Source organism: Cervus canadensis, chromosome 20, assembly GCF_019320065.1.
Source record: "Cervus canadensis isolate Bull #8, Minnesota chromosome 20, ASM1932006v1, whole genome shotgun sequence".
NCBI lineage: Eukaryota > Metazoa > Chordata > Mammalia > Artiodactyla > Cervidae > Cervus > Cervus canadensis.
This window is the reverse complement of record NC_057405.1, coordinates 35,413,799-35,426,309: the sequence shown is the minus strand read 5'-3', so window position 1 is coordinate 35,426,309 and position 12,511 is coordinate 35,413,799. Positions and strand designations below refer to the sequence as shown.

At 39.1% G+C, this 12,511-nt stretch overlaps 1 protein-coding gene across 6 annotated transcripts in view; it reads left to right on the top strand.

Moving 5' to 3' along the window:
* The window catches only part of UBE3D (ubiquitin protein ligase E3D), a 155,840-nt gene that overhangs the window by 79,181 nt on the left and 64,148 nt on the right, over positions 1-12,511 (top strand). For 5 of the 6 annotated variants that reach the window (XM_043439543.1, XM_043439538.1, XM_043439542.1 and 2 more), the window contains 2 exons: positions 8,744-8,882; positions 9,332-9,429. In XM_043439543.1, coding sequence (XP_043295478.1) covers positions 8,744-8,882; positions 9,332-9,406 — 214 coding nt within the window. In that variant the 3' untranslated portion in view covers positions 9,407-9,429. The remainder of the gene's footprint in view (positions 1-8,743; positions 8,883-9,331; positions 9,430-12,511) is intronic. The other variant, XM_043439540.1, reaches the window with a different exon arrangement.

Genomic DNA, 12,511 nt, shown 5'->3' with positions numbered 1-12,511 from the left:
ATTAGGTGGTCTGAGAAACATTCGAAATTCTGTGCAAAGTTCTCTTTGTATAAGTGAACACTGTTGTAGGGAGAAAGTCCGTAGTTTTAATCATATTATGTAGACCTGTGACCTTTAAATGGTTTGGAAGTCACTACTTGAAAGTCTTCTAAAAAATGAGTTTGCATTCTTTGTTCTCCTTTTGTAAATATATAATAGTTCTTTCTATCACAACAGTTTAAGCCTTCTGCCTGTTAACTTTCAAAGATTTTTTTTTGTTCATTAACAATACCATTTAAAAAAATATAAATCCCTTATGGTTTATGAGTTTGGTGTAATTTCTTAGATTTTTCTGGAAAGATTCTTTTTTATTGATTTGTTTTTTACACTTATGCCATTAGTATATCTTGACTTTAATTTTGAGTATGGCATAAGATTTTTAAATTTGTTTTCTTCCAGATATCCTTTTGAATACTTGACATTTTCTACAACAGAAAGTTTAAAAAAAAAAAAAAACAGAAGGAAGAGCTGGCCTCTTTAGATGAACTTCTTCAAATTAAGACATCTTTAATGACATTACTTCTAATTATGACATTTCTGGCAGGCATGTTTATAAAGTCAGTTCTCTTCTTCATTGATAAGGATAATGCCAGTTCTATGTCCTCAACAACTGGTATCTTGCAGTATTACAGGCATTTATAAAAAAGCAAAATCTCTTGACATGAATTAATACACTTAATTTTGAGATTGCTTTGTTGGTATCTTGTTTAAGCAGGACCATTTTTCCGCATATAAGAACTTTGTATCTCTCTATTGACAAGCTTGTAAGTCTTAGTAGCAAAGTTTGAAAGCCATAGCTTTTAGGAATTGTGTACCAAAATCTCTTCTCTCTGGAGCCCTTTAATTCAAAGAAAACTGAGTGTGTTGACATTTGTGACTTTTAAAAGCTCATTTTTTCCCCTGTGATTTTCAAAGAAAACACTGTAATTTCGAAGGAATACTGTTCATTACTTAATGAACCTTATTTTGAAGTTTATAAGCAGTTGTTGGTATGTGCATTTTTCAGGTTCTATTTTTAGAAATTAGTACTTTTAAATATTTAAATATGGTGGAGTTAATATGACTTATCATAAACATGCTAGCACATTTCATTTCAGCATTTTGTATTCTTGATAATACATAAGAACTTTTAAAATTTTTATTTGTTGTCCAAATTATATTTTAAATGGTAGTATTTCTTTAATGATTCTAGCACCAAGTTTTAGTCATTTGCCTGATTTGATATCTTGAGCGCCTAAATTAATGAGACTATCATTGTTATAGCTTTAAAACTGAACTTTAAGAATCTACAGATAGAAACAATATTATATTTCAACTTCATTAATTGTCTGCTTTTTTAGATCCTTTTTAGGACTGAAGTGTCCAAATCAATGGCTAAAATATGAGAAACATGAGATTAAATATTTTCAAGTTGAGCTCTTTTATCCCATATTGCAGTATGTTGGACTGTTGATATAATTGTAATTTTTGGTAGAGGTGTTAGATCATCTCTATTTTGTCATTTCTGCCTTTGTTACATTAAATGACCTATGTTTCCTAGAAGACTATATATCATGTTTCTATTTTCTCAGGTTCTTTTCTTAATATTGATAGGTGTTTGATTCATTCTCAATTTCACCATTTTTATTAGAGGTGACTTTTTTCTCCCTTCTCATTGCCTCTTTAAAAATAGATAGGCTACCGTTGCTTCTCTAGGGAATTTTGTCAAGGCGAAAGTTTAGAAATAAGGATGGTGTGTCCTCTGCTTGCATTTGATCTCTTAGACTAAGGTCACCTGGTTGACAGCTCTGGTCTCCTAGGAAAACTTGTCCTCTCCGAGTACTTTAAATATCACAAGTTTCAATTGAAATAAGTTTCAATTGATGTTTAATTCGTTATTCCATTTGAAGTATCTTGTTGATTTTATAGGTCTAATGTGATTGAGGTCTATGATATCTTTGTAGGAAATACCAGGAATAATTCTGGATTATCATAATCCTGTTTCTTAAAATGTTGCTATCATTAACAGAATTTGTGTTGATATTTGAGCTCAAGTATCACCTTTGGCATAATCAATGCATACCCTAAATAACATATAATGAGTTTGGTAGTTGGTTTAAGATAAACTGAATTTTCTTCCTCTTTCCTTCTTGATCTCTTTTCTTTCTAAATTAAAAAAAAAAAAGTGAAAACATTAACTCAAGTTTTGGAGAAAAGTTACTTACAGTTCTAACTTTCCAAAACAACTATTTGTTTTTCATGTAGTACTTTCTCTCTTTATCCATGGATATAATGTTTCATGTAAAGGACTACTTTATACAATTAAAATTGTAAAGAAAATATGTAAATCTTAACATTAAAAATAATAAGTCCAGGGGCCAATAAAGTGTATAATGTGGAGTGGAGATGGGAGGGGAAGGACAAGATGAATATTAGGAATTTGAGCCATAATTAGTTCCAGCTGGATTGTCTGATTTAAAAAATGAGACTGTTCAAATTATTAAAAAATGACATGTTCTAAGATATCTCAAATTTATCCTGTTATATGCCTTTGGATTTCTCAGTTTGTGTGTGTGTGTGTGTGTGTGTGTGTGTGTTTTGTATTTGTTTAAAAAATATCTAGTATGCTTTTGACTTGTTTAAGATATAATAAAAGAAGAATGAGATTTAGACAGAGAGAAACATGCTTGAGTTTCTTTTCCATCACTTACTGACTGTGTGATCAGGACAACATTCTTCATCTTTCTGAGCTTCAGTAGGGATAAAAATGGTTAAATCACAGAACAATTTAAGATTAGACTAGAAAGGTAAATTTTGGATTTACATACCATGCAAATATTTCTAATTGCATAGAAATATGAATAACTGTGAGGTTGGTACAAAAGTATTTGAGGTTTCTGACTGTGAATTTTAAATCATTGTAACTAGGCTCAAACATATCTTTATTAATCAAAGTAGGAACCATTACAGTCATCACATTTTTGCCAATGAGAAATAAGTTTAATTTTGTAGCATAAAAATTCATGCTTCAGGATTCAACAAACTCTAGGAAAGCAGGGTTTTTTTTGCCTCCTGCTGGTTGTGGAAGCATTTTGTCTGCAAAAAGTTGTTGAGATGCTTGAAGGAAGTGGTAGTCAGTTGGCAAGAGGTCAGGTGAATATGGCAGATGAGGCAAAACTTCATAGCCAATTCATTTAACCTTTGAAGTGTTGATTGTGCGACCTGAGGTCAGGTATTGTCATGCAGAAGAATTTGGGACCATTCTTGGTCAAGGACAGCTGCAGACTTTGCAGTTGTTGGTGCATCTCATTGATCTGTTGAACATACTTTTCAGATGTAATGGTTTTGGCAGGATTCGGAAAGCTGTAGTGGATTAGATGGGCAGCAGACCACCAGTGACCGTGACCTTTTTTTGGTGCAAGTTTGGCTTTGGAAAGTGGTTTGGAGCTTCTTCTCGGTCCAATCACTGAGTTGGTCATCGCTGGTTGTTGTATAAAATCCACTTTTCATAGCATCTCACAATCCGATCAAGAAATGGTTCATTATTGCATAAGATAGGAGAAGACAATACTCAAAAACAGTTTTTTTTTAATTTGCAGTCAGCTCATGAGGCACCCACTTATCAAGCTTTTTCACCTGTCCAGTTTGTTTCAAATGCTAAAGGACCAGAGAATGATCAACATTGAGTTTTTCGACAACTTCTCATGTATTTGTAAGAGGATCCGCGTCAGTGATAGCTCTCAACTGCTCATTGTCAGCTTCCAATGACCGGCCACTGTGCTCCTCATCTTCAAGGCTCTCGTCTCCTTTGCAAAACTTCTTGAACCACTGCTGCACTGTATGTTCCTTAGCAGTTCGTGGGCCAAATGTATTGTTGATGTTGTGAGTTGTCTCTGCTGGTTTACAACCCATTTTGAACTGGAGTAAAAAAAAAAAAATCCCTCTTGTCTGCTTTTTGTCTAACACCATTTCTATAGTCTAAAATATAAAATAAACAGCAAACAATGCCATTAGCCAAAAATCATAAAGCAAGAAGTGTTCATTAAAATGATGTATAACATAGCCGCATTTATTTAAGAATGTATTCCACTATCAAACAGCGAAGTTCAACAATACAAAACTGCAATTACTTTTTGTTGTTATTCAGTCGCTCAGTCATGTCCAAGTCTTTGCAACACCATGGACTGCAACACGCCAGGCTTCCCTGTCCTTCAGCTTCTCCCGGAGCTTGCTCAAACACGTGTCCATTGAGTCAGTGAAGCCATCCAACCATCTCAACATCTGTTGTCCCCTTCTCCTCCTGCCTTCAATCTTTCCCAGCATCAGCCTCTTTTTTTCTAATGAGTCAGCTCTTCCCATCAGGTGGCCAAAGTATTGGGGCTTCAGCTTCAGCATCAGTCCTTCCAAAGAATATTCAAGATTGATTTCCTTTAGGATTGACTGGTTTGATCTCCTTGCAGTCCAGGGGGCTCTCAAGAGTCTGCTCCAACACCACAGTTCAAAAGCATATGACCTTTGGTGCTCAGCCTTCTTTATGGTCCAGCTCTCACATCCATACATTATTGTTGTTTAGTTGCTCAGTCATGTCCAACTCTTTGCGACCTCATGGACTGTAGCCTGCCAGGCTCCCCTGTCCATGGGACTCTCCAGGCAAGAACACTGGAGTGGCTTACCATTACATCCATACATGACTACTGGAAAAACCATGATTTTGACTAGTTGGACCTTTGTCAACAAAGTAATATCTGCTTTTTAATATGCTGCCTATTTTTGGCATAGTTTTTCTTCCAAGGAGTGAGCAAGCTTTTAATTTCATGGCTGCAATCACCATCTGCAGAGATTTTGGAGCCCAAGAAAATAAAAGTCTCTCACTGTTAACATTGCCATGAAGTGATGATCTTCGTTTCTTGAATGTTGAGTTTTAAGCCAGCTTTTCATGCTCCTCTTTCACTTTCTTCAAGAGGCTCTTTAGTTCCTCTTCACTTTCTGCCATAAGGGTGATGTAATCTGCATATCTGAGGTTATTGATATTTCTCCCATCAGTCTTGATTCCAACTTGTGCTTCATCCAGTCCAGCATTTCTCTTGTTGTACTCTGCATATAATTTAAATAAGCAGGGTGACAGTATACACAGGACGTACTCCTTTCCCAATTTGGAATCCGTCCGTTATTCCATGTCCGGTTCTAACTGTTGCTTCTTGTCCTGCATACAGGTTTCTCAGGAGGAAGGTAAGGTAATCTGGTATTCTTACCTGTTGAAGAATTTTCCACAGTTTGTTGTGATCCACACAGTCAAAGGCTTTAGCATAGTCAATGAAACAGAAGTAGGTGTTTTTCTGGAATTTTTTTCTTTTTCTGTGTTCCAACGGATGTTGGCAATTTGATCTTTGGTTCTTCTGAGTTTTGCATCAACCTGATAACATATAACTCACTGTCTTTTCCACTTTGATTATCATTTGTGTGATTGAATGTGTCCTTTTGTGTAAATTTTGATGGCTGGATACATTGGATAGATTATGTGTAAACTGTAAGATCTCATGAGGAAACTTGGCTTGTTCAAGGTCATGTGCTGGTGAGCAACAAGGTAGTACTCATATATTTTATTTTCTGTTTGAGTGTCCTCTTTGATAGATCACACCATAGCCATTTATCAATATGTTGACACCTTAGAACAGCTTTAACACATTTCTTTTTTCTTCACTGCAGATCATATCAACACCATAACATTAACTTGTTTCTGATTATAAAAAATAACACTTGGAAAATAAGAAAGAAGGAAGAAGAAAATGTAAAACACAGGTTATTATATTCCTCTCATGGAAATAACCACTTATATTTATTGTGTTACCTCTTAATTTCTTTTTTCTCACTGTAGAACTCTTCGCTTACCGTGGCATACAGGTATTTTCCCTGTGCCCATCTTACCACTTTTCTTCTTCATATTTTAGAATACATGTATAGTAAAGCAGCAGCTTAAGAATGATAAACTAACTTCCTACAGAAAAATGAAGATACTTTCAACTGTATCTTTTATAACTAAAGAGTTCACAGACAAAAGGAACAGGTGTTGGTCCTACTTGCGGTTTTCTTAGGATCGATGCTTACGGTGTCCTCAGTGATCAGTGTGGCACAGCTGGGGAGAGAGCAGGCTTTGAAATCAGGCCTGCCTGAGTGAATCCTGGTCCCATCACCCACTAGCTGTGTGACGTTGGACAGTCACTTAAACTCTCTGACCTTTGGTTTCCTCAACTTTAATGGGTCTGCCTTTCAGGGCTGCTGTAGGTTAGAGACAACAGCCGACAGTAGAGTGCCTGGCCGCCTCGGAATGGGTAGGCACAGGTGCCATGGCATTCAGAAGCAATCTAAGGCTTGAAACCTGTCCAAATTAAGCAGAGAGCACCTTCTCACCAGAAGCTAACTCTGTTCTAAAACAATTTATTTGTATAGTTCACCATTTCCCTTTACTCCTGCAAATATAATTACTGGCAAAAGAGGAGTGGAAAATGATGAAAAGTGAAAGTGGCGTGAAGATGATTTCTGATTGGCAGGAGCCTTAACTCTGAGCTGCAGCAGCCCCAGTCCAAGTGGCGGCATTCCCTTCATCTTGGGACACCCTTACAGGAAGAGCCGGGTTAAGTTTTGCAGATTAGTCCCCAAGGGACATTCCTGCTCCAAGGCAGTTACTTGTTGAGGCAAGAGATCTAATTTAGAGAAAGCAAAGGCCCTTTCAAGAAACTTAAAAAAATTTCAGGATAAAAATAGCTTTAGTAACGACCTATTGCAGGTGATGGGGCAGGGGGCATAGATTCTGAAACCTTAAGTTGTTTATTGAATAGACAATAAAAGTGACAAATTGCTATTGCTTTTAGCCAGCAAAAAGTCAATACCCGGGTGTGTCTGAGGAAAAACAACACTAATCTTTATTTCCACACTAGCTGCAGAATTAGAGGAATCCGCAGGCCGTGGTTTCCATGTCTGATTTAGGATGAATCCAAGATGTAGACACATCCCAGATAAGAATGCAAGGAGGGTGGTGGTGAAGTGTTGTAATAGGTACAAGTATGGAGTGAAGCAAGTAGTTAATTCTTATAAGAGAAAAAGGAGGTCGTCCCCAAAGAAGTGATACCTAAGTGGATCTTGCAGGATGAACAGAAGTTCACCAGGCAGGATAACAACCTTCCAGGCTCAGAAGACTGTATGAGCAAGACACAGGGTGTGTAGTATAATGCAGTTCAGGGAATGAAAAGGAACAGTGTGGTTTGTGGGGTCTAAGGAGGGTGGAGGAGAAGATGAGCTGCAAGCCACTGCACTAGTATGACATTGGACTTTTACCAGAGACAGCAAGGTTTTTATTTCCAGTGAAATGTTGGGAATGTTATATGATTGGTAAAAGTGGAAAGAATAACATAGCCATCAAATATAAAATAGTAATTTTTAAAACACAGAAAAGGCACTCAGCTTGCTGAAACTAAGCCATTTTTTAGGAAAGTGGACAGTGTCCTATTCTAGTCCTGCTAGTAGACAGATGCATCAGAGAAGAGTTAACTCCCCACCACACATCAACAATGCATCAGCTTAATAACCTGTGGACCACACAGCTAAACCATGTGCTGTGACTTGTCACATAAAGCGTTAAGCCCTGTATTCCCTCAACCATGGATGCTCGTTCAGCTTTCAGAATTCACCATTGATTTGGTTAAAGCTACCTTTACAGAGAGCGGTTTAGAGAAACAGGTTTAGAGAAATATATTTATTTAACGTACACATACGTTTCTCTTTCAGAATTAGGACAGTGATAATAGACACTTTGGTTAGGGGCTCAGGCAGGAAATACTCGAGTAAATAGAAGAGTTGATAAGAGTAAGACTCATACTGTTGTTACTGGGTTGTTTTCTCCTAACGCTTTCCTGATTTTCCCTTTGCTTAAGCACTAGATGGGGTCCCAGATTCAAGGACCATAGAGAACACCTTCTGATTCTGAAGTTAGGAGACCAGGATTGGGAGCCAGCCATAGCATTTCCTAAACACCTGCCTCGTTTCAGACAAGTCTCTCTGCTTTTCTAGTCCTTGGTTCCCTCACGTCCCTGTGAGAGGAATTTCGAGTAGGTTCTACAGGAGTCTCAGAGCTGCTCCATGGGCCTCTGTGGCAGATGAAGTGAGGCCTCCTGCCGACCTTTCCCCTTCCAACAGAGCAGCTTTGCTCTTGTTTGCAGGGCTTTTACAAGCTTTTTTAATAAAAGGATTCTGTCTCTTTTTAAGTATTTGAATAAAGCAGAACTAGATATTTCATAAGGCATATCCAGGTCAGAAACAATTTCTACATCTGGAGGATGGGATAGCAGTTGTTTCACGTCATAGCATCTGGGGGTCGGACAAGATACTGCATGTGAGACAGAACGTAGAACAAAGGAAGCATTCGGTGTGTTAGCTATTAGCCATCTCCGCATAGATCCCTCACAAATAAGACTGCATTTCATATCACTCTTCAACTTTGAGTATAAGATGTTGACCTGAAAAAAAATTGCCTTATTCATTTGTTTTATATCAGAAGCACTATAAGAATGCCTTGTACATGTTCTCTGACTTTTTAGTACAACCATTTTATTTCTGTTTCTAGTACATTGCTCTTTCTCTCCCACAAAGGAAAGTTTTCTCCTTACATCAGATTTTTGAAATACTTCCGGCCTAATGGAATGATGAAGTTGCACAAATCTGTGTGTTTCAGGCTCTCCAGCTTGTGGGAAAGTGACATCAGCGTACACTCCCTCACCCTACCCTCTACAACCTGCCTGGAGCTGCTGTTGATACTGTCGAGGAGTAATGCTGCACTGCCTCCATCCCTCCGCTGTATGAATTCTTTCCAGGTAAGGACTGTCTCCTTGAGGGTGTCATTTCTCAGTTTGACTTGTCATTGTGTTTTAAGGATCCTGGCTTTCATAGGAGCAGCCCATGGAAAGCCACATTTTCACATGATCATAAGCACAATGCAAGTATTGCCTTATCTGTCTCATTCTAAGTGAATGGACAAATGGAGCCTCAAAACTGATGAGGTGATTGTCGAGTAGTGGCCAAACCCATATCTCCCTAAGCCCAGGATTGGTTCTGTTCATCTCCATCTTTCCTGCCTCCAAGAGAAAAAGCAAGAACATTCAGCAAAGATACTTGTGAATAACACTTCCCTTTTCCCAGCTTTGCCCTAGAACAAGAATTTTCAGCCATCATTAGTGTCATCTACTTTTAGTTTGCAGTCACATTGCTGAATGGAGGATTAACAGTGATCGTGTTCTACCCACTCTCTTTTCCTCTGCCGCAGTCCCTCCCTCCTCTGGGTATTTATCTGTGCTCCTGGTATTGGATGTGGTCAAACAGAACATCACATGTAGACTGACCAGTAGGAAGACCCCCTCCCTGGTAAGCAGCTAGTTGTCACCAAGGTGGCATATGAGAATTCAGATGTTGACTAGTTACATCAGGTGTGACCCTGTAGCTACCAAATGTTATTGAGCTTATCTCTAACTCTCAGCAACAGAAAAATATTCCCGAGCCCTCTAAGGCTGGTGAGCAGGCCACATGCATTGCTGAGAAATGAGTGAGCCTGGGTGGTTGTTTCTACTTGTGAAGAGTTGCTGATGCCCTAAAATAACTTCCGAATCGGAGGATATTGCTTGGTGCATCTCTGTGTTAAAACAAGATGTGGATTTTCCTGTGAATTACAGCTCAGGAATTTAGTTAAAATTAGTAATAATAATAACTGTTCCATAATAATTTGCATCTGTATTCTCCTGGAATTCTGTTACATTGATTGTCTTTGCAATTGTCTTCCTGATAACACATTTCAGACTTTTTCTGTGGCATACCTGTTTGTATTTATCATTACTTAACTGTTAATTCCAAGTTCTTGGATTCAAGGACCACAGAGAACAGATTCCAATTTTGTAGGAGAGGAAACTGAGATACAGAGAGATGGAGTCAGTTGGCCAGGGAACAGCCAGAATGTTAGAGACAGAACTGGACTTGCCAGGCTTGTGATAACTGAGTGGTCTCATCTACCTTGGAATGTCCACTACACCCCTTGAAGGTTAGTCACTCGGTCGTGTTTGACACTTTGTGACCCCATGGACTGTAGCCCGCCGGGCTCCTCTGTCTATGGGAATCTCCAGGCAAGAATACTGGAGTGGGTTGCCGTTCCCTTCTCCAGGGGATCTTCCCAACCCAGAGATCAAATCTGGGTTTCCCGCATTGCAGGCAGATTCTTTACTGACTGAGCCACTGGGGAAGACCTACTTATGTACTAATTTATGTATAATTTATGTACACTCCTTTTATGTACTAATTTATAGTTAATTAGTACTAATTTATAATTATGTACTAATTTATAATTATTTATTTTTATACTTCCCTGCAGGGCTTCCCAGGTGGTGCTAGTGGTAAAGAATCCACCTGCCAATGCAGGAGATTTAAGAGACGTGGGTCTGATCCCTGGGTTGGAACGATCCCCTGGAGGAGAAAATGGCAACCCACTCCAGTATTCTTGCATAGAGAATCCCATGGACAGAGGAGCCTGGTGGGCTACAGTCCATGGGGTCACAGAGTCAGACATGACTGAAGCAGCTTAGCATATGGGGACACATACTGCCCTGAACCGGAACTGATTTGAAATTCTATGTATCAATCCCTATTTCTTCTAAGTTTTGCTCCTTGAATTAATACTGGAATAACACAGAAGTTTGCCCACAAACTTTTATGGGAGATGCAAGGAACTTAATAGTGGTTATCTTTGGGGAGCGAGGCTGGAAGACAATTATGTTTTATTTCATTCCCTCCTACACTGTTGGTTGTTTTTATATGACAGGTGAGTGGGGAGCAAAAGAGATGACTCGGACTTGGAGGATTTTACAGCCTATTGGGGAGATAGAACAGTCATCCATGGGTGATATAAATTGAGAATCGTTTTATTACAAAGTAGCCTCCACAGAAGTCTTAAAGAGATTAAAGGTAAAAGAGTAATCTAAGCCAGGCATGGGGGATTTGAGAGAGGGCCCAACTGTATGTCTTCTACAGGAGATGGAGGAAACCCAGCTCCCTTCAAGGATCTCACCTTGAGGACACATAAACACACAGGCACAAAAGCCTGGCCCACCCTGGGTACCATCAGCGTTCACTCCTGGCACCTCTCATCACAGGAGCTCTCACTGTCAGGACGTTAATTACTGTCTGTCCCCCTTGTTAGTGACTGATTTTAGTCCATTTGCCGAATATGATTGTCAGGAGCACACACACTTTCCCAGTTTCAGTGGTACAGAGAATCTGGGCACAGGTTCACGAACAGTGTCTGCTAAAGACATGTTGTCCTTGCTGCTACCCCTAGAAAGATGCACCAGGAACACTGCAGGAATTGACTTCCCTGTGCAGGTCTTCACTCCAAGATACAGGATCAGTGAACAGGGAAGGATGTCTGTCAAGATTAGAAAAGGATGCTCTGCTTTTTCATCTTCGAAACACCTACCTCATCATTTATTACAATGGCAAGGAACTGGGCTGCTAATGTTGACTGCATTGGGAATTTACCTTTTCAACTGGAAACTCACTTTAGTACACTTTTTTTTTTAAAAAAAAGACCTGTATTGGCAAGAGCTATAAAGTAGTGGAATGACACTTGTTAAAGATACCATCGTTAGATTTTCAGTTATCTAACTTTCCAGGCCGAGTTAAGTTACTGTGAGCAATCCTATTTCTTCTGTAAAATGTTATTCATTCAGACTGCACTGCTGCCTGAGCTCTTATCACTAGCAAATCCCAGAAGGAATGACTTATTAATTAGAGCTAATAATGTATCTGAAATTCTAACTTCTTAAGTTCTTAAATTACAGCATAATTCCCAGCCTAACAGGGATATCATTGGGTAGTTTTGTTATAATTTTCACTTCAACCCTGGTCCAGTATCTAAATATCCCTGATATGACAATGAGCAAACAGAACGTAGAATTTGGTTGAGAATCACTGATGTATTGCTAAGCACATACTATAGTTGTATTGTTTGGGAACCCATGCCCCAAGAAGAAAGATGGATTTACCATGTTACTCCCTGCTTACAGTTGATTCCTATCACAATGAGGACAAAATTCAGGTTCCTTAATCCAGACCTCCACGGGCCAGCAACATCTGTCCCAGGTCTCATCTGCTCACCCCCTCTCACTGACTCTGTTCCAGCCACACTGGCCTTATTTCCTACTCCCTTTCCTGATCTGGTCCTGGCCTCTGGGTCTGTGCACTGGCTGTTCTCTGTGCTAGAGTGTGCAGGAGAACACTCTAGACCAGATCTTTGCAAGGCTGGGTCCTCTTGTTTTTTAGGTCTCACTTCATCTGTCAGTCTCTCCCATCAGGAAGCTTCCAAAAGCCTCTTTTCCTTCTCCATCAGAGGGCAGACAAAATGAAAACCACAGTCACAGAAAACTAACCAAACTGATCACATGGACCACAGACTTGTCTAACT